At 42.5% G+C, this 26,707-nt stretch overlaps 1 protein-coding gene across 1 annotated transcript in view; it reads right to left on the bottom strand.

The window, feature by feature from the left end:
• Nucleotides 1-26,707, bottom strand: part of MADD (MAP kinase activating death domain) — a 2,427,721-nt gene that overhangs the window by 748,265 nt on the left and 1,652,749 nt on the right. The window contains exon 25 of the mRNA XM_044082094.1: nucleotides 14,162-14,224. Within this exon, the coding sequence (XP_043938029.1) occupies nucleotides 14,162-14,224 (63 nt within the window). The remainder of the gene's footprint in view (nucleotides 1-14,161; nucleotides 14,225-26,707) is intronic.

The raw sequence follows: 26,707 nt of genomic DNA on the forward strand, positions 1-26,707 counted from the left end.
AAAACACAAAAAAAATTTTGGGCTTTAAACCCCCTTTCTCGCTTCATGTCCGTCTGCATAACAGACAATCTCATTTACGTCTGCTTAGTACAGTATGGACATAAATGTAGTCAGATGTAGTGTGGAAGGATGTTTAGTGATGCACACCTGCATATGCTTATCTCTGCATGCAACATGTCGAGTACATTTAACATACCAAAACGTTTGTTTAGTATCCTGAACTCGTGTACAATGCATTTTCATCTTATTGTAATCCGTACAATGCAATCTTTGTCTAGCCATTCTGTTCTTGAAACACCAAGTGTGCCAGACATTTATTTTTACCTTTTGGAAACCCACAAAGGTATTTCACCTCCCTACAGGACTCACTGTAATATATGTATTTTTTACATTTCTGCAACATGCACAATGTATCTTAAACAGTACATATATTCCTTTAATTTACTTCAGCTTTCACAGGACATGCATGTACCTTCTGCTTGATACAATCTATACAACATACACCACTTGCCTTTTTTTTTTTTTAAATCAACTTTCTGTTGCCGCTCTCAATTTGCTCACCTCAGGTTGGTTGCTCAAATATTTTAATATCCATATTCACCCACTAAAAGCGAGAGGTGGGTATCAGACCTCTGCTTCATGATACTATAAATTAGACTTTTTTTTGAGTTATCTATACTTTTCATACCTTATTTACCTTTCTGCAACCTGCATGGAGAATATACAGTACATCCTCATCTTTGTAAAAAAATACATACTTTATTGTAACAGCAATGAAAGGATATAGTTTACTGCAGTCTTCAAACATGGTGCACAGCATCTGGACATTTATTTCCCTACAATACATTCCTATACTGCAAAGGATATATGAAGTCACTTCCTTACAAAACTTTCTGATAACATGCATTTACATTCTGTTTTCTGTAGCATCCAGTAACATGACACTACATGCAATACTGTTATTTTTCCTTTCTTTAGTTGTCATAGCATATGTACATTTCCCTAATTAAGAGCAAGCTCACAACTCCTCCTTGAAAAAAGATTCACCAACATTTTACAACCAAGCATATTTTTATAGCTATAAGCTACAAAGGCAGTATATACAAGTTCTTATATAGTGCACAAGCATGAAAGTCAGCCAGCAGTGGGGTCACTGTCACAGGATCATAGATCAGTACTAGGCAAACTGCCCTTGTGGGCCATTTTAAGTCTAGCCAATTACCAAATGTAAGAATCAAACCCTGCACCTTGTGTCTGTAAGGTAAAGACCTTAACCATTATATCAACCTCCGAACCATGGATAAAAAAAAAAAAAAAAGAACCTCCCATGGACAACAGCCACCAGGAGATTACAACTATTACTACTCCCAGCTTGCACAACCAAAAGAACAAGCCATAATGCCAGCTCCATCCAAAAGGAGGAGCCCTGATAAGATGATATGGACAACTACTGTGTCCAGACGGGTAGACAAAGTGGGATGAATAGGTCCATTCAGCCTCCTGGGTGGAGGGGGTACCACCTGATGGTTAAGCAAATTCAGGAGTAGCAAACAAATCATAAATAAACTTTTACAATAAAGACATCACATATGTGCCCCATTTAAGTGTACAGTACACAACCAATTTCTTATGTATGCAGCATTTTCTATTTTAGTACCTACACTGATTTAGTGCAGTTGATCTACAGTCCATTGCACACCACACATACTGTTCTCAGTATGTGTATTTCTGAAACAGAATCCCAACACATTACAGTGCTCGGTACATGTGTATTACTAATACTCTAACCCTTGGTGACCATGCAGAATAGATCTACAGTCTCATTTATTTTTCAAATTGAGATTGTAGGTATATACTTTCAACTTGCACATTATCCATATAATGACATTCTTATGCTAGTTAGTGTTAATGTCATAAGCAAATACAAAATTCTGAATTCTCTTCCACTATCAATTTCACAATCATTTACAGGACAACTTTGCTGTAGCTAAGAGTTCTATGGTTAATGCAAACAATTAAGTATCAGACAACCTTGCTTAATTCCTTTCTAATTTTTAATACCTTAGAAAGATAACACCCTTCTTTAGTATATGTTAAATAATTATTATATAACCATTTGAGTACATGTATAAAGGCTGAATAAATACCAAAACACGATTTCAAATAAATGTGCCTGATCAAAAGAATCAAGTCTTTTTATTTACAAACTAACCAATATAAATTTTTTAATTTTTAAAATCTGTATGACATACTTAAAGTTAGAACTTTTTATCATCCTGTTGTGCTACGTATTTAGAATTAATAAGTAATTATTAACTCTTAAGTATTCAACTGCGGTACCACCTTTAGCATTCCTATAAGAAAAGTGCAGTCCGGGTCTGAACTGTCTGCAAACAGCTACAGTTAACTTTGAGTACGTGTCTAACTGTTTGAGCCAATCTTCATTTTCCCCTGGAAAGCACTGTGCTTTGGCTGTAAGCAGCCCCCTCCCCCACCACCACACACATCTTCCACTTTCTCTTATTCCCTTCTGTTAGCAAATAGTACCCATAACTGATCAATACTGTGTGTTTGTTTATTTAAACTATACCACAGTAGCCTACTGATACAAGGTTATCCTGGTTTTCCATCTGAGAAATTAAGAGAAGACTTACAGTTTCAGAGCAGTCCTTGGTCAATTGTGATTGTTCTTAACACATACTTGTCTTGCTTTGGCTCATTAGCAGCAGTACAAAGAACTGCCTGCTCACACCCTTGTTCTCCCCTCCCTTCCCTGTTTATTACCTTAAGACAATCCCAGAGTTAATAAATATTACCTGTGGCAGGCACCATTTGTAAAACTACAATCCACTCTGCTACAGGCCCCATGAAGGCTCAGTGTCTCTCCAGTAAGTGTTTTACAACTGTAAATGCCTATTTATGTTGAATTGTATTAGACATTTTACAAATGTATATGTTTATGTTGAATTGTGTTAGACATCTAATATGTTTTATGCTTTATTTTTGATGTTACTATGGCATGCACCAAGTTGTTACTAGTATAATAGTATGTATGGTCTATTTGCATAGCTGCACCTTGTTCACTAATGTTATTCATGTAATAGTGTTGTGTGTAGACAGCTCATACTAGTGTCTAAATTATTTCTATAAGTTTGTGCTGTTACTGGTGGATGGAATCACATTAGAGAACCACGACAGATTGCTGCTCGCTATATTTTTATCTGTGGCTGCATAACTGTCTGTCTGGTTTTTGTTTTCTAATGTTCTTCCAATTGGCTCAGTATCTGCATATACTAAGTAGTGGTTCAGGACAATGCATGTGGTAGCTATTTGCTCAGTGTGTTTTTTATAATCTTTATAATATATATTTACCATCTCAAAAGTGCTTACTCCTCTCTGTACTCTTCTCTTTTCTAGACCTAACACCACTCAAGTATTCAACTGCAGTACCACCTTTAACATTCCTATAAGAAAAGTGCAGTCCAGGTCTGAACTGTCTGCTAACAGCTACAGTTAACTTTGAGTATGTGTCTAACTGTTTGAGCCAATCTTCATTTTCCCCTTGAGAGCACTGTGCTTTGGCTGTAAGCGCCCCCCCCCACCACCACACACATCTTCCACTTTCTCTTATTCCCTTCTGTTAGCAAATAGTACCCATAACTGATCAATACTGTGTGTTTGTTTATTTAAAGTATACCACAGTAGCCTACTGATACAAGGTTATCCTGGTTTTCCACCTGAGAAATTAAGACAAGACTTACAGTTTCAGAGCAGTCCTTGGTCAATTGTGATTGTTCTTAACACATACTTGTCTTGCTTTGTGACAGGTTCTTGTATGAGGGGCTGGAAACAAACAGGGTCTCTACCCGCTTCGCTCCCTGCCCTGCCCCCTATTCCCTCCCGCCCCAGTGGTCCCACCTTTATTGCACTCAAACCCCTCCCATCTTTCCAATAGCCAACTACAGCGCTAACCCAACACTACCTCCTCCATATTCCCTCTACTATCACACCTCCTCAACTGACATGTACAAGCATACCTTTCCTTTGCTCACTGCATGCACTCTCCTTGCATATCTTACATCCTACCAAAGCTCCATCATTCCCCCACTCAACCACTACCACTGTACTACTACTCACAACATCACCATACTCAGCTCCCCTCCCACCAGCTCAAGAACCAGCCCTATGCACCCCCCACATATTCTACCAACTATATTACCCAAACGTAAAGCATCCCTACAACTTAATATAGTAACCCTCCCACCATACCTATTACCCACAGAGAACAATCATAAAATTTCCCTTGTAAACAAACACATTCAAAAACTGAGAAAACTAATAATCTCATGCATATCAAAACTAGCCCTAAGTGGAGACATCCACCCCAACCCTGGCCCTACAATCCCCAACCCCAATCCTCATAATCAGACTAGAAATCACAACTTCTCCCATATTACAGCCAATAGAAAGCCAAGTGACTTCCTTCTACTAAGCCTAAATATTAGAAATATATCCAACAAAGTCCATGAACTCCATGCCACCATAGACTTATACTCCCCAGATATAGTCGTCCTGACAGAAACCTGGCTAAAACCTCACATTACCAGTGAGCAAATACTCCCTACAGGTTACGGCATACTAAGAGTAGACCGCTAAACAAAAAGGAGGTGGTGTAGCTATAATATTTAAACAACATCTAAACATCCAGATCTTAAAATCATCAGCTCCACAAATAGGCAATGAAGAAATAATATACACCAACCTCAAAATTAACCGAAACAAAACCATCAACATAATTGGATGTTACTTCCCACCTGGCCAAAACATCCCTCCACTAGAAAACCTCCTCAGCTGGTCTACCCACCATCTCCCCCAATAAACTATCATCTTAGGTGATTTCAATATTGACTGGCAATCCTGTTCTGGCAACAATCCAACCCATCATGTACACCTTAATGGCTTCACCCAACTAGTCCAGTCACCAACAAGGATAAATAAAAACTCCAGCTAGCACTCTACCCTGGATTGGATACTAGTCAGCAAGAACCCCCAGTCATATATAACAGGCTGCTTATCAGATAGCCTCAGTGATCACTCCCCAACATTCCTACTCAAAAAATACCTGTACCAAGCTAAACCTGTCTATCGTCAAATACGTAAAAAAATAAACTTTAACCCACTCACATTCATCTCATCCCTCAAAGAATGTAACTGGCATGCTCTAAAGTACCTCAGTCTAGACGACGCAGTTGAATCTTTTAATATACTACCTTCCTGAACATTCTTAATTACCAAGCCCCCATAAGATTTTCCAGAACCAAAGCACAACCCTCCCCATGGCTACAGAAAACCACTAAGTCAGAAATGAAAAACAGGGATAAAGCCTGGGAGCACTGGCGCAAAACCAAAACCCCTGCAGCTAGACAGAAATTCCTAGAACTACGCAATAGAGTCAAAAAGCTAATAAAACCGGACAAATTCCAATACTACCAGTCTACCCTAGACTCCTCACAACACAGCCCCAAACAATTCTGGTCCTCCATAAACTCCATCCTCCACCCAGGTAAAGTCAGTACCCCTCCTCCTAACATCCCTCACTCCTCAGAAAATATTGCTACCTCATTCAAACCACACTTCACCCAAACCATACTACCACTAGTTAAACAACACAACCCCCTACCCTCCAACCCACACCTTCAACTAGTAATCTCCCCACTGCCTTTTCTTTTTCACCTGTACCTACCGCCAACATAAAAAAACTCTTAACTAAACTTAAACCCACCAAATTAGCAGCAGACAACCTCCCAAGTGAATACCTACAAATCGCAGATGATGCTCTGGCCTACCCAGTATCCATCTTGATTAACCGATCTGTGTCAGAAAGTTACGTTCCCACATTATGGAAAGTCTCACATATAATTCCCCTCCACAAAGGCGGACCCTCTGCAGAACTATTACCGCCCCATAGCTATTCTCTCTCCACTCTCCAAAATACTAGAGAGATGCATACACTCTCAGGTCTCACACTACCTCCTTACTAACAACCTCCTTTCCAGTACTCAGCATGGTTTCCGACCAAACCATAGCACCACCAATGCCTTACTCTCCTTTACAAACACTATCCTTCAGCATAAAAACAATGGCTATCTCTCCTCTGCTACTTTCCTAGACCTATCTAAAGCATTTGACATGGTCCCACACAAACAACTTATCTCTGTTCTCAATAACCTATCCTTCTCACAATCAGTCACCAACTGGTTTCAGAGTTACCTGTCTGACCACCAACAATCCGTTGTATGGCAGAATGACATATCTCCCCAACTACCTGTCTCCACAGGGGTTCCCCAAGGATCCATCCTTGGACCCCTACTTTTCTCTGTTTACACCAATAATCTAGCCTCTGCTACCAAACATGGCACACTCATCCAATATGCAGATGACTCTACCATCATCTGCTCAGCCCAGTCCCTACCCAAACTGCAAAAAGTCACACAGGAAGCCTTTTCCTCTGCTGAAACATGGTTATCCGATGCCCAATTAATATTCAAACCAAACAAAACTAAACTACTCATCTTCCAACCCACCAAACATACTCAAAACAACTCTCACTTTATCACAGCAAAAGACAACACCACTATATACCCAACTGAACACACCAAATTGCTAGGAGTGGAAATAGACCAACTAAAATTTGACATTCACATATCCATGACCATAAAAAAAGTCCACAAAAAACTAGGAGCATTATACAGAAATAAACAATTTCTCACCAAAGCAGCAAAGATTTCAATAGCAAATTCCCACCTTATCTCCACCCTACTTTATGCCTCTCCAGTATATACCAACCTAAGGCAATGTGATCTAAACAAGCTAGAGACCTGCTACAACAAAATCGCAAAATTCGCCACAGGGGCATCCTACCTTAGTCACCACTGTCTCTCACTTGCTGAACTGGGCTGGCTTGAACTCACTCACCTCCTTCAATGGTATCAACTCTCACTCACCCACAAACTAGTAAACCATCCACTAAATGTCCCATCCCTCCAGAATCTACTCCAACCCTATCGCACCACCAGACCACTAAGATCCAGCAACAAAAATCACTTGCAGATCACTAAAGCCAATAACTCTGCTGGTGAAGCACTATTCTCTTGCGCCATAGCCAAATTATGGAACTCACTCCCACCCACGATTACCTCCGTACCATCATGCACCAACTTCAAATCTTTATTAAAAGTGCACCTAAAAACATGCTGGCTATGCCCTTGCAACTCCCACTCTAATATCATCCACCCCATCCAACTACTACCTTTCTTTCACCTCCACTAACTACCTTGATGATAGCAAGCTCAGATGCTCATAAGCCTAGTACTTATTATACAGCAGGAACTTCTCATTGTTACATTTGTTAATGCCTGTTATGTACTTTACAGATAAAGATTCTAGTTGTCTACTGATGTACTATGTTCTTCATCTGTAAATATGTTGTAAGTAATTTCTGTGTTAAATTGTTAATCACTATGTAATCCAATGTAACTACTGTCAGTTTATTTTACTGTGGAGCATTTCTCCCCGGGCCTCCGCTGAAAATGGACCCACGTCCAGTCGGACACTCCCGGTCAACAAATTTAAATAAATAAATAAATAAATAAATAATCTAGTCTGGACTTTACATATCAGTAATAGAATAAAACTTTGATACTATTGGTTAATTTCATAAACATTTTATCTAAAGTTTAATAAAGAAACTGGTCTGTATGAGCTACACTTTAAACCACTGTGATCTTGTTTTAAATACGAAACATTGATAGAATACTTCAAGCAAAGTGGAATGATTTCATTCAGGTTAGTATGGGCATACATTTGAGGGCATATTTTATAAATTTTGGAATAATTGTAATTTCTGGTACGTTGTTTTTTTAGCGTTGTTAAGTTCACTGATTCTTAAATCTTTCACCAAACAATTTTCTCTTCAGATCTACATTCTCTTTCTAAGTGCACTATATCCATGTACTGTGATAAACGTATATAGTACATAAACTTTATAGTTTAGTTAATGTCAACAAGCCACAGTCATTGTATTTTCAACTTAATTCTGTTAAGTGTGTGCTATTACGTGTATCTTTCTCAAAAACAAACTGGCAGGTTATTACATACAGTCTTTCCTCTAACAAAAGAAATGTATACCATAGGTACACTTTCATTCATGCAAACTGAACTTTTACTGTAATATATGCATGCATTAATCGCAATGGTCTACAACTATAGTCTTTTAACTAGTCAATATTGACAAAGGAAGAGGCGCTTAGGATCTTCTTGTAAACGACACTGACTACTTTATGTGTAACCTCTGCTCCCTAAAACACTGCCAAAAATTCATAGCGTTATTTAAACTATGTTTATACAATACAGACAGCAAAATTAAAAAGACATTAAATAGAAGATCAATCTGGTTAGAACTAAAACAGACAAATGAATCATTCAAGTCAGAGTGAAAGCAGCAGCTCTGGATTTAATTGATTTCAAAAAGATCCTTTGGTTATAGTTCAGCAATTGCCAGCAGAGAGCACTTGAGCAAATAAAAACATTCTCAGCAATTCAATACACCTCAGACTCTCATTATTAATGTCTTATGAAAGAGAAGATGATGCTAACCCTCACTTCTTTCTGAAAAGCAGAATGGGAACCAAGAAAGGGAAAGAAACCATGAGGGTTTTTGTGTGATAGTTTACACAAATCAGATAGAGAGACAGCTTAAACGCATTTAATATACTGGCATTTAAAAAAAAAGTGAAGACTCCTGTGGCATCACACATACTATACAAACAGAGCAGTAATATAAAAGTGGTAAGACTATCAAGGCCGGGCTCAGAACAAGACGGACTAGGCAGCTGCCTACTGCTGCTGCTGGGGGGGTAATGTTGCCCTGAATCTGTCCGTAAAGACTTAAAAAAGAAAAAGTTGTGGACATTCGGAAGCCATACAGCTGAAACACAATGTTCTTAAGGGGTCAGTTGCATATATCCTATGGGCCTTTATTACAGGAGGTTTAAGATATCACACAGTGACAACTCTAGCTTGGCTAGGTTTTTCTTGGGAGTTTTTACTAATTGGTTTGTCTGTGTGACTTATTTTTTGATTTAGGCATCCAGACAGTACAACTACTACTTTAAAAACAGTACCCTATTGGTAGTATACTAATAAGTACATGGCACTCACCATTCTTAACTATCCATTTGGCATTCTTCTCATCTATCCAAATTTTTCATTTTTCATCTGTTCATCATAACATTTGTGGTTTTTTGATAAATCATGGAAATTTGAAGTCACAAAATAATGATAGCCATTTGAGTTTCAATCTTCATATACTTCAGAAAAAGCATGGAACTGCAAAGCCTGTAATTCTAGAACATTATAGGTTATAACAATAATTAAAATCTGTCCCTATTTTTGGGTCTTTGTTCCTCCAATTATTTCTGGCTTTGTCCATATTTCTTGTGTAAACAGGTTGAGAAGAATGGCACCTGGCCAATTTGCCAAAGCTCTAACTCCACTCCCTCTCACTCATGCTGGCTGCTGATATACTTGCGTCCAAAAAGGGTACAGCCTATCAGTAACCATAATGATGTAAATCTTCAGGATTTTACTGCCACAAGAAAGGAAGGGATATTCATTCTGGCAACCATCAATCAATAATCACCATAAAAATGGCCCAAATAGCAGCAACAGTAGTAGCAGAAACAAAGGAGGTTGTGTCCCTCCTCAATTATCTACAAAGGGCATGGTGGGTGGGTGTGGCTACTGCAGTAGTGAAGAAATTCAGACATCTACTGATATAATTAAGTAGGACTAATACAACTGTACTATGTTCTTCACTGTTCCTGCTGCAGCAGCCTATGAGTAGATTCCCACAGCTTATGCTACCTGGGAGGAGGAAGGATAAGGGTCTAGAAGCCCCTAGAGAATGGTCCTAGCAAAGCCTGTTCTAGACCTACGGAAGGAACCCAGTTTGTAGTGCTTTGCAAAGGTATGAACAGAAGACCAAGTTGCTGCCTTTATAGAGTCCATCCCTTTCCAATGTGCCACCGAAGAACAGAAGGCCCTGGTAGAATGTGCCTTCACTTTGCCTAGAATAGTTATATCATGGTGTGAATGGCAAAGGAAAAGAAAACAACAGCAGAGGGTAACTATCTGGATATAGTCTGTTAATACAAGGGTTGGTCCTTCCCTGTCCCAGTGCAGGAAACAAACAGCCGTTTAGCCTTCCTAAAGGGCTTGGTTCTGTCATGGTAGTATCACATCTGCCTAAGCATAACCAATGCATGCAGAAGGGAAACTGATGGCTTGATTCAAGGGAAACTCAAGCAATTTTAGGCATAAATGGAGGATTAGTGCACAATGTGACCATATCCTTGCGGAAAACCAGAAAGGGGTCACCCACCATGAAAGCTTGCAACTCAGATACTCACCTTAACAAGTAAAACAGTTTTTCATGTGATGAACTGCAAGCCACCAGAGAGGCCAGTTCAAAAGGATTTCAGGTCAGTTTTTTTTAAAACAAAACTGAGATCCCAGGGTGGAGGAATTTGCTTGTGAGGGGGTCTCATGTGCAACACTCCTTCCAGAAACTGCTTGACCAGAAATATAGAAGACCGGAATCCATAAGCAGACAAGCTGAGATGGCTTCAATATGCACCTTCATGGAACAAGCCATCTTTAAGCAGATCACACAAATGTTTGAGGTGTTTCCCACAACCAGATCAACTCCTGGAACATGTCTGTAATGAGTTTCCATTCGTGAGGGTCTGTCCAACATCTGCGGAGTCTGACTGCCACAATGTTTTGCTCTGTTGGAATGCAGGAGGCCCGAAGAGTCAAAGAATACAAAAGTATCAGTTCTCACCGTCCCTGCTAGCCAGCACAGACAATATTGCCTTTAACCCCCCCTTGTTGGCAGAGATACCACAGTCACTGTGGTGTTGTTTCTAATCCACTTGTAAAGAGCCTGCATGTTGTAGAGATTTCAAAGCACAAATCACTGCTAGCTTTTCCTTAATGTTAATGTGCTTCGGTCTGTCCAGAGTCTTATGGACCTTGCACTTTTATTCTCATAGAAACTACACCCCAAAATAAACTGAAGAGTCTTTCTAAATAAAAATAACTGTCATTGGGAGAGAGAAAAGGAGTCCTGGAGTTTGAGCCATTTGATCCCATCACCACTGCAATTCTCACCATACAAACTTTAGCACAGGAATCTGAAAGTCCAAGGGATGCAGGTTCTAGATCCAACAATTGTTGCAGGTACCAATGAATTTTTCTCATGGGTAATTATTTATCATGAGAATCATAGCCACCATCAGGCCTAGAATTCTGAAAAATTCTCTTGCAGAAGCCTGAAGCTGTTGAGAGAAACTCAAAAAATTTTGCTGGTAAATTATTACCTTTTCTTTTGGAAGAAAAGCCTTTAACCCGAATGTATCTATCATTCACCCAAAAAGACAATTTACTGAGAGAGTGTTAAATAAGATTTTTGTAGGTTCAAGTTAAATTCTACTTGTGACAGGAGGTTGGATACCTTTTTAAGGACTCTAAACATCTGGCAGAAGACTGTGCAGAAATAAGAAAGTAATTTAAATAAGGAAAATGTGGATGCCCTGCAATATATAACGAGCCACCACTGAAGACGGACTCTGTGAACACTTGAGCTGCAATGCAGAATCCAAAAGGTAATGCAAAGTACTGAAAATGTGATCCAGATACAGCAAACCTCAGACATTTCCTGAAACTGTGAGCAATGGGTATGTGATGCTAAGTATCTTTGAGATCCAGTGTTACCATAAGACGATGGCCTGGACGCAATCCAATTATCTACTATAGGGTCAACATCTTGAATTTTAGAACTTTAACATAAATGTTAAGAAACGACAGGCCTAAAAATAGGCCTCCAAACGTGTTCCTTCTTTGGTACCAAAAATATCCTGGAAAGAAATAGCCACTGGATCTATGACCCTGGTTTCTAACATATACTGTAGCACTGGTGGAAACAGGTCTGTCTAGTTTGGTGTCTGTGAAGGAATTCCCATGAAAAGATGAGAAGAGTCCACCCACTGACAAATTAATTCTTCCTAAATCACCTTCAGCACGCACTCATCTGTGTGAAACCATATGACCCCAGGCTAATGGATTGAGTGTCAGTTGGTGTGACAGAGGTAAGAAAACTGGGGCAGGAGGTGTGGGTAAGGTGATCAGATTCCCAGCATAGTCATTCATTAGGTGGAGCTTAACACTTTCTTTTGTGAAAGTTACATCCTGTATTTAGAATGAAGAGTTATCCTTCTTGCCATCTTCTTTTGGGGAGCTGCTTGTTATTAGGCTGGGTCTGCTAGGCAAGAAGCTTTTGACCAATTGCTGTTAATCTGGATCCAGACAGATGCTTCTCCTTGAGGCAGCAGGAAAATACTGAAGATTTACTCCCTCTGGTTGCAAATTTAATTTCCCCCCAAAAAGGTGTAGCCTATCAGCAGCTTGAGTGAATGACAGGGAGGGGAGTTGAAGCTTTCGCAAAATGGTCGGGTGTTGTGTTCTTAGCAGGACATTACCCATAGGCTAAATGCAGCGATAAGAATTAAGAACAATGACTTTTGAGTGACCTGCTAAAGGTATGGTATGTTAGGAACTGAACAGAATAAGAGGACTGCATTGTGCTGCCATCCTTGATTCCAGTGTGAAGATCATTTATAAAGATGGCATAATGTAATAGTCCTAGGACTGATCCTTGGGGAACACCAACACAGAGAGAGAGAGAGAGAGAGAGAAATAAGTATTTGTTTTAGAGAGAGAGAAATAAGTGTTTTATTTTATAGATTGGTGTCTATCTGATGGACAACTCTACAGATATAAGAGGAATGACTGATAAAATCTTAAATAAGAGTTTGATTAGTAATCTTTGATGAGAAACTGTATCAAAAGCTTTAGAGAGATCTTAAAAAAAAGAGAGAAGAGACAAGGTTACCTGCCCTTCTATGAAGGTTTACGGAGTTATTGAAACTTAGGAGGGCAACGTTTGTGCTATGATGAAGACAGAAACCACACTGAATTTGAGAAATAATATTATCATTTCTAAGGATGTTGAGAAGCTGAGAATGGATACAATTTTCAAGAACCTTCGATAGTGGAGCTAGGATAACTATATATACCAAATACAGGGTTGAACAACAGACAAGAAAGAGGCAAACCCCATTATAGGTGGGGTCAGTTTTGGCAAACTGCATTCAAACATTTTACATCTGCTGAAACTAATTTCACCAATCTGACATGTTCCCAAATAGTTAATACATTCAAAGGAGCTTTTGTCAATAAGAGCCCATTCGGACTGCTCTGAATTGATTAACATGCACAATTAAAGTTCTTTCAAAATACTCAGTTGTCAGGTTTAATATCCAGACCAAACCAACACAAGTTTAAGTGCTTATCATGTGCATCTCTTTTCTGTCTCTTGTCCGCTGATATGACTTGTGTCACTGTATTTTACAAGAACAATTAGAACAACCAATCTGTTAGTAAACTGAGAAGAAAACCTGCCAGCATAACAAGCGACTGAATAATGAATTGTGCACTGAAATTCTACTCGAATTTAAAGAAATAATTTCTTAAATCACTGAATCAAGCTCAGTCTGATTACTGGTAGAAAAGAATGGAGGAGGGTTAGCCTCATACCATCTTCTGTAAGAAATCCCCCTACAATGACTGTGAGGATAATCACACAAACTCAGACTGAACTGCTGAGAATCCTTTGCTGGAGTGCACTCTACTGCTAGGTGGAGAGTTTTGCAGATGACTATGCCCTGCAAACTGAAGCACAATCAAGATCTGCAATAACGTTCGTCTTATGTTATAAAATAGGTCACATTTTCAAGGTAACATCATGTAAGGCTATTGTAAAGGACTTACCTTCGCTCTCGTTCTTAAAAAAATATAGGAAAATGGTCTAAACAGGAAAAGCCAAAAATCAAAGTAAAGGGAAGTGTTCTCTAGTCAGTAATAAGAATGCATGCATATATCACACAAGAACAAGCTTACATGCAAGGTCAGCACACAAGGAGCAAATTAGAAATCAAAAAACAGACAGACACATTGAAGGTCAAATGTCATGGTTCATTACTCAGAGAGAAGGTCTCCATGGCAGCATCTTCAAGTTGGTCCCAGACAGATGCCCTGTCTCTCCCTGTATAATTCCAAACAAGTAACAATGCAGCACCAGAGAAAAGATAGAAGTGAAAATGTTTAAGTAAACCACAAATCCAACAAACAGAATATGATGTGTTAAATACAGAAGTTGAGAAACAATGGGCAGAAAAGCAAGATAAATCACATTAAATTAGTAACTACATTGTCTACTTACACTGCACTCCACCTTCCACAGAAATGTATGATGCTGTTACAGCAATGTGTGTGGAAATCAGTTTACACAAAATCATGCACATGCATTTCAAAGATCAATAAAACAGTCTGAAACAAATCTGTGTGTGATAAAAAAATAATTCAGCAACTGCAAGAATAAGTTTTCAGACATCAGGCTAATGTAAACAAGATACCAGATACCACCCTGAGGAAAACCTTTTCAGGTTGTCATTAAAAAAACTGCATTTCAAATGCCCTGTTATATTAAAGATGTAGCCCACACATTTTCTCTGTATTGGTCTTCGAAGTGTAAGGACACCTACTTCAGCAAGGCAAAAATAACATGAAAATACAAATTATAAAAGCTGTGAAAAGTCACATAAGACCAGAACAGGTAGGGTCTTGCAACTCAGAAAATAAAAATGTGAAGAGATGCAGTTAGAAAGCAGCCAATGCTGACACTACAATGGGGAGTAGAAACACCTCCAGGAAGGCAAGTTGGCAACCCAAAACCCATGACCTGTGGCTTACCCACACACTATTAAAGGAAACAACTCAAGGGCACAAAAATGCTTACTTGTACACACAATAACACTGCAAGATCAAGATTATTTGCTGAAGACTTTCCAAGACGGCTGCACACTGATTAACAGCTTAACTTTGGTGCTTCCACTTTTAAATTCAGTTACTGGATAGTAAGTACACTGTCTGGATGCCAGCAAAGAAGAAACTAAGATAGCCTAACAGAAAATCAACTAGAAAATGTGAAGGGAAAACCTTGACCAAAAAGACTCCTGCAACTGTTTAGCAGAAAGCAGTTCAAGCTCCCGCTATGGTGCAAAACATGGCTTCCAGCAACCTAGAGGAAACAATGAGTCAACCGTGCTCAGAGCCGAATAAATAAATAAAACACTAAAGACGAATATCAACTCAAATCACAAAATGGTGGAAAAAGTGCTAGAAGCTTTAAACAGATATTCAGAGGAGCTGATAAAACTGCAAAAATCAGAGGTCAAAATGAAAAAGGCGGGCTGAATGAGACTGTTTAAAAAGAGATGTTTCAAAAAATGGTAGAATTAGAGGACACGAGAGAGAAAATCTGACATTTTTTGCTGTACTAGAAGGAACAGAAGGCATAAATAAGCAACTGGACTGGTATTCCACAGCAGCTGCTGTTAATTGAAAAAGCATACCATATATATGCTCCAAATCAGGCCATGAGAAAGCAGCAAAGATGAAAACCTACCAGCAGAAAAGGTTCATCCTGACAACAATGTAGCAAAAAGGCAATGCATTAAAAGTTGGAGACAGTAGAGTGTTTGTGGAAAATGATTATTCAGTGTTCACCAGACAGAAGAGGAAGAAATGTATTCCATCAATCAGGGAATGCTGAGAGGCAGGTTATCAGACTGTGTTTTCATGGAGGATGAAAGTAATTTTTTGATGAAGTATAGACTAAGGAAGAAATACAAAAGTTTGTCCAGCAAAAAGTGAGCCATCAAGCAAAAGGGGACTCTGCTCTTCTTTCTACGGATAATAAAGCACATGGACATTTTACCTGTGTAACGTTTTCCACTAGCCCAAAGAAAAATGCTTGAGAGACAGAAAAATGCACAGGAGTTGAGTACCTTGGAATTGAAAAGCAGTCTGCAGTTGGGATATGGAGATGAGCAGTAAGACCAGCAATACAGAAATTGGTGAATAAATGTGACACTGCAAAGAATCAAGTTGCATTTGCAAAATCCGGTTGTATAAGAAAAAGTTGAGTGGATTTTTGTCGACTTTGTAAATTTGTGGGGAAATGAAAGGCATTTGCCTCAGTTCATGTCGTTAACATTTGGAAGGACACTGATGGGAGCAGAAGGAGAAAGGTGACTATAAGTAAAACAATGTTACGTTACTAACAGTACTTCTACGAAACTCTTCACTACATAAATTGTATGTTTTATAGTAAAGAATTTTTACTTGTTCTTGTATGTGATACAGATACTCGACTAAACAGATGCCTTTTCTCCTCTTTTTTTTTTTTTTTTTTTTTTTTAGTATTAAGAAATACAGGCATTACAAAGCAAAGAGAAAAAAGTCTAGATAAAAGCATGTTTAAGTTAGCAGGCTGTAGCCTTGGGTTGTTGAGCTGGGGGTGGTGGTGCAAAACTACACAGATCATAAAACACGTAGAGCTAATATGTTTCATCTTACTTTCTGCATAGGCAGATATCTGCATTAAGACCACTGGTTTAATCCAATAACAGGTTTTAAGTGGAAACAAGTAACAGAAAGCAGTTGTGTAAAATCTTACAACAGTAAATGCCCTTCTCTTCAGTGTTGCTGCTAAGGGTGGCACAGAAACCAGTTTACCAAAGCCTTTAGGTTGCTTTAAGGTATGCAGTATGTCGTATGGATGCTCCTCAAGTAGTGAAGGGCATAAAGGTTCGTCCAGTTGTACTACCCTCAGAACTGAAAGCCCCAGCAGGAACGCCAGTCCAAGGAATGTAAAAAGGTAACTAGTACATCCAGAAAACAAATAGACCAGGGAGGAGGGTGGGAGTGAATACTGCAACAGTGAAGAGAAGGACATCTACCATTATGGTAAGATTTTTCACAACTGTACTAAGCCCTTCCATTTCACTATTGCAGTATTCATTACATTAGGACGAGTGCCAAAGCTCAGGAAGGACCAACAGAGCTCTCTAGGAAGCCATGGATGACAGCCCTAGCAAAACCAACTCTAGCTCTGGAGATCCCATCAAAGTGCTTGATAAATGTATGCAGAGAAGTCCAGGTATCTGCCTCAAGAATAGTTAACATTCAAACTCTTGAAAAAAGCACCAGAAAAAGCCAAAGTTGTAGTAGAATGCGCCTTAACAAAAGAAGGAATAAAAAAAAAAGAAATAGCTTTTGAGATCCAAGAAGAAACAGTTTGCTTGGACACAGCTAATCCTGAAGACCTAGGATGAAAGGAAACAAAGAGCTGATCAGATTGCCTAATAGTCTTAGTCTTATCCAAATAAAATCTGAGTTGTCTATGCACATCCAATATGTGCAGCTCCTTCTCATTGGCAGACTGAGGAGAAGGGAAAAAAGTGGGCAAATGAACAGACTGATTAAGGGACAACTCATTCACCACCTTGGGCATAAAAGAAGATTAGTATACAAGGACACCCTGCCTTTAGGAAATATCAAAAAGGAGGATAAGCCATAATGGCTTGAAGCTCAGAAACCCATCTGACAGAAGTAAGGGATAACAAAAGTACAATCTGCCAAGAGTAATGCAGGAAGCAGAAGCTGCAGGCTCAAAAGGAGCCAGAGTCAATTTTTGCAGAACAAAATTATGATTCCAGGGGCAGAAATAGCTGATAAGTGAGCCCTAACAGAAGGATAACACAACCCATCTTTCAGCAATTCACACATTAAGAATCAAAGGAACATCCAGAGAAAGAGGATACAGATTACAAGAAAATAGAAGTTATGTACTCACCATAACATTCCATCTGAGTAGATACTTAATTTGTCTGCAACCTGTGGGTGTCAGATTCGACCTTGGATCCGATCCAGCAGCTTTCCAAGCTCCAAGATTCGAGCTCCTAGCTCCTCCCCCTACCCATAATCCCCTAGTACCAACCACATTACCTCAGATCATTTTTTTTGCCTCACCAACTCGAGACAGAAACCAACTCCAAATGATCAGAGAATTTTCCCGAGGTTCGGGGGATGGCAGGGGGGGGGTCGGTTGCAGACAAATGAAGTATCTACTCAGATGGAACGTTATGGTGAGTACATAACTTCTATATCTGAAGTAGTTACTTCATTTGATCTGCAACCTGTGGGACAGAGTCCCCAGCTAACCTATAGAACCTGGGTGGTCCTTACGGAAGGATATTCCGAAGCACCGCGGAGCCAAAAGAGGCCCTACTTTTGGAAATGATATCCAGTTTGTAATGAGAAATGAAGGTATGAGATGAGGACCAGGTAGCTGCTGAACAAATATCGTCTACTGGAACCCTAGACCAAAAAGCTGTTGCGGTAGCTACAGATCTTGTGGAATGAGCACGGACGCCAACCGGAGCTGGCTTCCCAGATGAGGTGTATCCCAGCATAATGCACTGACAGATCCAATTTGCTACAGTCACCTTAGTAATTGCCTTGCCCATGGCTGATTTTGCATAAGAAACAAACAACTGGTCCGACTTGCGAAACTCTTTAGTCCTGTGCAAGTAAAAACGCAGTTGTCTGTGTGCATCCAATTTGTGCAACGTATATTCTCCTTTGTTGTGAAAATTTGGGAAAAATACAGGAAGATTTATTGATTGATTAATGTTTGATTCTGTAGCCACCTTAGGCAAGAAAGACGGGTTAGTCCTAAGGGACACACTATCTTTGTGAAAAATAAGGTACGGAGGTTTAATATACAGAGCTTGTAGTTCTGAAACTCTCTTGGCCGAAGTAATAGCCACTAAGAAAGCAGTTTTCCAAGACAAGAACTTTAACGGAACCGAGGCCGCCGGCTCAAAAGGTGGTCTCGTTAAGGCTTGTAAGACCAGAGTGAGATCCCACGGGGGCACCACCGTCTTGACAGGTGGTTTCAAAAGAAAAACGCCTCTTAAGAAGGTTTTGCACAACTTAGTAGATGCTAAGGAACCTATGCCGTCCCCCATATGAAAATGGGAGATGGCCGCCAACTGCACCTTGATTGTGAAGGCACTTGCTCCCTGTCTAAAAAGCAGAGAAAGGAAGTCCAGAATAGTCAGAATAGGGACAGTAAAAGGGTCCAATTCTTTCTTTGGCCCAGATGGAAAAACGTTTCCATTTACTGTTGTAAAGTTTCCTGGTAGATGGTTTATGAGCCGCCACCAGAATGGCCTTAACGGGGGATGAGATACCGGGAGTTCTACCCATTAATGGAACTGGATCAACCAAGCAGCAAGTTTGAGATTGACCAGGTTTGGGGTATGGCATCTCGCTGGGTGCGAGATTAGGTATGGACTGGGATCCAGAATCCATGGGGGAGCCACACAGTGAGACCGCAGAAAGGGGAACCAGATCTGTCGAGGCCAGAATGGGGCTATGAGGATAACTCTGCTCCTCAACAGACAGGCTTTCTGGATGAATTTCATCATAAGTGGGGGGGGGGGTGGATAAGCATAAAGAGGTCCAGGAGGCCAAGCATGGACTAGAGCGTCTCTGGGGGTCTCACCTCTGAGGGGAACTATTGCGAAGTACTCGCTGCATTTTGTGTTTAAAGGAGAAGCGAAAAGGTCGCAGCGAGGCTGACCCCATTTGTGGAAGATCTGCTTCGCAACAGATGGATTCAGAGACCACTCGTATGGAGTGAGGAACATTCGACTTAGCTTATCCGCTAATATGTTGGACCGCCCCGGAATGTGCGTTGTTATCAGAAAGCGGTTGGTGTAAATTGCCCATTCCCACACTCTCATGGCTTCTCGGCACAGGGGATAAGATCTGGTCCCTCCTTGTTTGTTTATATACCAGACTACTGACATGTTGTCCGTCTGGATTGCAATAGTCCCTATGGGAAGAAGGTCGTGGAGAACTTGCAACGCTAAAAGCACCGCCCTCATCTCTAGGACGTTGATATGTAATGCGGTCTCTAGGGGAGTCCACCTGCCTTGAACGGATCTGCCTGAACAATGACCCCCCCACCCGAGGCAAGAAGCGTCCGTGGTCAACGTGGCTTTGGCCGGAGGAATTACAAAAGGTCTCCCTTCTCTGAGTTCCTGCGCCTGTAACCACCACAGAAGGAAGTCCCTGCACAAATTGCTCAGGGGAATTGGCATGCATAATGGGTGGATCGACAGGGACCATTGGAATTGAAGGGTCCATTGTAAAATGCGCATTCGCAGATGAGCATGAAGAGAGAGACCGATCGCTGCTGACATAGACCCCAGTGCCCTCAGGACCAACTCCGCTGGAGGAGCAGGGCTGCGAAGAAGGGCTAACACTTGGAATGACAATTTGTTCAGCCTGGCTGACGTTAGAACAACTTTGGAGATTTGTGTATCTAACCTGGCCCCTATGAATTCTAGGGCTGGGGCACAGGCAGGATTTCTGCACGTTTACTGAGATGCCTAGGTTGTGGGCCAGAGACAGAGCATAATCTCTCATCACATAGAGCTGATGCTTGTTGGTCGCGGTGAGGAGCCAGTCATCTAGGTAAGGGAAGACCTGAATGCCCTGGAGTCTCAGGTGGGCTGCAACCACTGCCATGACCTTGGTGAACACTCTGGGGGCTGAGGTGAGGCCAAATGGAAGAACCCTGAATTGATAATGACTGGCTCCGAGCCGGAAGCGGAGAAACCTCCTGGATCGTTTGTCCATTAATATGTGGTAATACGCATCCTTGAGGTCTAGCGAGCACATCCAGTCATTCTCCCGCAGCAGGGGGAGAATAGATTGGAGAGTGACCATCCGGAACTTTTCTTTGGGTATGAACAGGTTCAGGGCGGAAAGGTCTAAGATGGGTCTGAGGTCCCCCGTTTTCTTTGGCACCAAAAAGAACCTGGAGTAATAACCCAATCCGGACTGGTCTGGGGGGACGGGCTGGATGGCTCTTTTTCTTAGCAGCTTTGAAATTTCCAAAGCCGCTGCCTCCCTCTGATCGGATGGGACATCGGGGAGGCGTTTGGATTTGGGGGGAAGGTTTATGAATGGAATCGAGTAACCTCTGGATATGATCCGGAGCACCCATCGATCTGTTGTAAGGGACTCCCAGTTTGACAGGTGCTCCGACAATCGCCCCCCCGACTGCCTCCAGAGAGGGACAGTCGGACAAGCCCTCAGGGCTGTTGCGTGGGTCTGAGAAAGGTTCTCTAGACCCGAAATTACGCGGCCCCCCCCTGCCTCTGGGCCAGCGTCCACCTTGTCCTCTGCCCCTGGAGGACGAGTGGTGCGCAGCAGGATGGGATTGTTGAGACTTACGGAACCACAGCTTCTTTTGTCCCCTCTGATTCCTAGAGAAGGATCTTTGGGGATTAGAGAAGCGGACTCCGACGGCAGACAGCGTCTTACCGTCCTTTTCACTTTGGACCAGCGTATCGCGAACAGTTTTGCCAAACAAGGCAGAACAGTCAAAAGGGGCGTTCGCGAAGGACGCCTTGAAGGGGTCCATGAAGTCGCACAGACGGAGCCAGGAGAGACGTCGCAAGACGACCCCGGCTCCGCTAGCTCTAGCGCCTCCCTCAGTTGCATGGGAGAGAAGCCGCATAGACGTATTTGAGATGGATTTTAGAGTGGTCATTCGAGTCTCAAAAACCTTTTTGTCTGGGACCAACATGGACTCTGGGGGGGCTGCAGCGTATTCCTTAATCAAGTCTCGCTGTAGCCTAATAGTATGTGCCATATAGTTCAGCGCCCTTATGGAAAAAGTCGCTGAAGCAAACATCCGCTTCCCAATCCAGTCAAGCGCTCGAGATTCCTTATCCGGTGCGTGAACCGAAGAACTCTCCTGTGCAAGTTCTTTTTTGGTGGCCGCCGCCACCAACATAGCATCAACGGGGGTTCCTTTGGCCCAAGACGGTCTATCTGTGGGTAGGCTGAGGACCTTATTGGGGTGCCGGGGTGCCTTGGAATTGGCTCCACGGTGTCGGGCTCCTTCCAAGCCCTGGTGGTAATTAAGTCCACCAGGGGGTCGGCCGGAGGGGACACCCAGGAGGTAGATGGGCCTGCCTCAAAGGCCTCCAGGAACACGGACTCATCAAGGGAAGGCTTTTGGGCTGACCACCCCCCTCTAATATGCAACATTTCCATGATGTCTCCAAAGGAGACATCTTCAGGGGGTGACCTTGGGGAACCCTCCATATCATCTAAGTCCGTGTCTGTGGTAATGGACTCGGGGGAGTCCAGGTGCCTCCTTTTGCACAGATGTTTTCGAGGGACCTCCTCGGTGGGACTGTCCGAAGAGGGCTCGTCCACGGGTTGTTCCTCCACGGGAACTAGCTGGAGGGCTTGGGCAGGCTGTCCAGATGGACGGATGATGGAAGACAGACCCTCATACAGTGGGGGTACGGGTGGATCCGAAGCCCAGGTTGGGGATCTGGAGGACCTCGACAGTACCCTCTCCACTACCTCAAAAGCCGAAGGAGAACCACTCTCACCAGCCTCTGAGAGCAATCTCCTCGGCTCCGAGGACGGGATCGGGGTCGGAGCCGATGCAGTCGGCGCCGAGGCAGAGGTATGCTCCGACGCTAACAGCGCCGAAGACACAGCAACTCCCTCGGATCCGACACTCAGCCCTCGGCCCCGAGAGCTCGGGTCCGACAAGCTCGAAGGTATAGTCGGCGAACAGACAACCGCTATCGGCGCCGACAGTTCCCCGGGTCCAAAAGGGCCTGGATCCGATGACTCCGAGACCCGAAAACGAGTCGGAGAAGGAGTGATCGGGGCAAATATGGGGCCTGCACTCCCCCCCCCCCCAGAGGGGGGGAGGCAAGAGCATCCCCATCTGCATTTGGGTCTGTAAGAACCGACGCATCATCCTTTCCATATCCGCTTCGGAGATGCTTCGGGTCGACCTAGATGAAGTAGTAGATGCAGGCTGGGAGGGCCGCCTCGAAGATCTCGAGGGAGACCTATCCTCCTCCTCCGGCTCCAGCGAAAAACAGGGCGAACGGCGCCGAGAGGAGGGGGATCCGGAGACCCTCGAGGGAGATTTTAATAGTTTTGTTGGCGGAGCCGAAGGATGAGATTCGGCCCGCCTTTTATGGGACTTGTGTCCGTCCTTATCCTTGTGCCTCTTCTCTCTGAGGGAAGAGGCACTAGTTTCCCCAGAGCTCAAACCCGATGACGGAGATTGAGTCCCGGGTAGAGCTAAGGGGATAAATGGCGCCGAAGCTGCTGAAGCAGCTGGAGCCCGAAAGGGAGAGGAAGAAGAAGCCGACTCCTGGGGGGGGAACTTTCCCGCCAGGATCAGCTTGTTCTTCCTATCCCGGAGTGCCCGGGGGTTAAAGGCCGCACAGATTTGGCAGGCCTCTGACAAATGGGCTGCCCCCAGGCACTAAATGCACTTAGTGTGGCCATCAGCTGGAGAAAGCTTGTGGCCACACAGTGCATTTAGAGAAAATGGCCTTAGGCCCTTCTGACATCTTTCACACACACACACCTAAACACTAGGAGGGGGAGGGGAGTGAAGATAATTTAGTTATAAATTAAACAAAAGTGACCCAAAAAACTAGCAGAAGAAGCAGAAAAGGGAAACTAACACACACACACGAAACTTTGAGAGAAAAATTGGTTTAAAAACCAGCAATGATCTCACCCAGCCAGGAGCTCTTCACAAGGAAGTTTCTTTAACCGCGGCAAAAAATAATCTGAGGTAATGTGGTTGGTACTAGGGGATTATGGGTAGGGGGGAGGAGCTAGGAGCTCAGATCGTGGAGCTTGGAAAGCTGCCGGATCGGATCCGAGGTCGGATCCGACACCCACAGGTTGCAGATCAAATGAAGTAACTACTTCAGATGACACCAAACAGAAAACCTCTTCCATTTGGATAAGTAGGATTTCCTAGTATTGGGTTTTTTGGCCTCCTGCAGGACCCTAAGCACATCCTCAGAAAAAAGGTGTCTATATGGAATGAAAATCTTATCACCTACAATGTCATCTGAAAAGTGGACAGGTGGAGATGAATGAGAGATCCCTTGTCCTGTGTTAGCAGGTCCACCCTGTGAGGCAACTTGCAATGACTGCACTTGGCTAAGTGCAGAAGAGGAGGGAACCACAGCTATCTCGGCCAAAACGGAGTCACCAACAAGATTTTAGGAGCAGCCTGTTGAATTTTGAACAGGACTTTTGGAATGAGGGGAAGTAGAGGGAAAGCGTAAAAGAAACATCCCCTTCCAAGAAAAATATAGGGTCTCCACCTTCCAAACCAGAGGACCTGGGACTTGGGCACAAAACAGATGAAGTTGTCTGTTCAGAACGAAGGCAAAAATATCTGAGTACCCCATTGGAGGGCAATGTCCAGAAACATACCTGTGAAGCATCCATTTGTGGCACTGAGTTAAAGACCTGCTCAAAATATCTGCCATAATGTTTTGACCTGAGGGAATGTAAACTGCCTGAAGAGTCACTTGATACTGGATAGCAAATCCTAGACTAGGAGTGCCAACCACCAAAGAAGATAAGATCTTGCTCCCCCCCGTTTGTTTACATACCACATCACTGTGGTACTGTCTGTAAATACAGACAGGTCCTGGGGAGAAGAGAGAATAAAAGGCCTGAGGCACCAGCAGAAGACCTCTCATCTCTTTGATACTGATGTGCTCTTTCTGTTGAAGAGGCGAACACACCTCCTGCACCTTTAGGGAGCCAAAGCTGCTGCTCCCCAACCCCACATATGAAGTGACTGAACAGCTCCTAAAAGGAAAGAGGGGGGATGAAAAGGAAGCCCTGGATTTAGAGACAACTGCTGGATCCACCAGTGAAGTTCCTTCTTGAGACAAGGTAGAAGAGGAACTATAAATTCTGGGGGATGTGCATATTGAAGCCAAACGGACTTCAGAAACCAGTGAAATTTTCTCATGTAGAATTTGGCCAGAGGGAGCATATGGATGGTGGATGCCATGAGACCCAGAGATCTCAGAAATTCCCTGGTTGTTATATGTGCCAGAGGAAGAAGAATTTGAAAGGAGTGTTAAGGCCCTAGGAGGAGTTTATTGTGAACCTCAGCCTTTGCAGAAGAGAAATAGCAAAATGAAGATTTTGCAACAAGATCTCTGGAGAGGATGCCTAAATAGAAGGCTGTCCAAGTAAGGAAATACCTTGATCCCCTGAATCCTGCAAAAAGGAATCACAGGAGTGAGGCATTTGGTTAATACCCTTGGGGCAGCAGAAAGACCAAACTCTTCGTTGCTTACAGTTATTGCATTTTGGATTTTGAGTTCCTTGGGGTCCTTTCCATTTGGCTGGCTGTTTTATTTTTTTATAGAAAGACCAAAAGGCAAAACAGAGAACTTAAAATGCCAGGAAGCAACAGAGAAATGTAAAAAATTTCCTGAAAAGGGGGGATGAATAGGAATATGGACATAAGCATCTTGAGATCCAAAGACACCATATAAGCCTGAGGAAACAGAAGAGGGAACCAAGTCTGAAGGGACAACATTCAAAATGAGGGCACCTTCAGAAAGGTTTTTATGCAAAACAAAGGTCTACAATTGGTTTCCAAGTACCCTCTTTCCTGGGAACTAGGAACATCCCACAGTAAAAAAAACCCTCCCCCTTTCAGACAGAGGCAGCTCTTGAAAAGATCCCTAAGCACCTCTGGAAAGAATGACAGTTGTTCCTTAGGGAGCTGAGGCACACCCATAAAAAGGAGAGGGGATTTCCAGACTATAAAATATCCCTGGCAGATAATGGACAGGACCCAGGAATCCTGAGTAATCTGTAACCAATCAGGAAGAGAGAGAGACAGACAGAAAGAGGAAAGTGACTGGGAAGAATAGGACAGTCAAACAGCATCTGGTTTATCAGGAAAAGGAGATTTCTGAGGCACAGATGTCTGAGCAGCTTTAGCAGGAGGAGCCCACTTGGCACCCTTTTTACCTTTAGAAGGGTGCAAATTGCCTACGAACAAAAGCAGGCTTGCTTGGGGAATTTCTGTGAAATGTAGGTATAGGAGAAACAAACATATGTTTAAATTCCTGTAAAGCTTTGCCCTTATCCTGAAGGGACTTAAACATAGCAGCAGCTTCACCAAACAAGTGTTTATTATCAAGAGAGGCATCCTTCAACTTAGCCTTAATATCATCAGGCAAAGGTTGAAGCCAAAGAAAAGAATACCTCCTCATCACTGACCCAAAAGCAGCAGCCCTAGAAGCATCTGCTGCATCATAACTACACTCGATGGAATGACCAGCCACCTGGAAGGAAGTCCCTAACAGGGAAAGGGCAGATGTTTTACCTTCAGATTCTGGGATTCCAGAAATAACCTGACATGCCTGGGAAAGGACAGCCAACAAATACCAGGACATATGGGTCTGATAATTAACAGCAAAGCAAAGCAGCAAATACAACGAAGAACAAAGACCAGGAACCCAATGAATAAAATGTATTCCTCTCTGACGTCTCGGCATACACTGCCTTCTTGGAGTACCATGACAATTAACAGCCCTAAATGCAGAGGTAGCAAAGATAAAAATCTTATCTAGCATTTCATGGTCCTGTTATCCTTAATGGAGGGCAGTAATATGGGAGAAAGAAGCAACTGAGAAGGCTTGTCAGAAGTTACAGACACCACCAAGGGGTCAGCAAGAGACACCTGTACAAAAATGTGCAGTCCTGAGGCACTCTACAGAAT

Source organism: Protopterus annectens, chromosome 9.part0 (assembly GCF_019279795.1).
Source record: "Protopterus annectens isolate FY-2018-M chromosome 9.part0, PAN1.0, whole genome shotgun sequence".
NCBI classification, from domain to species: domain Eukaryota; kingdom Metazoa; phylum Chordata; order Ceratodontiformes; family Protopteridae; genus Protopterus; species Protopterus annectens.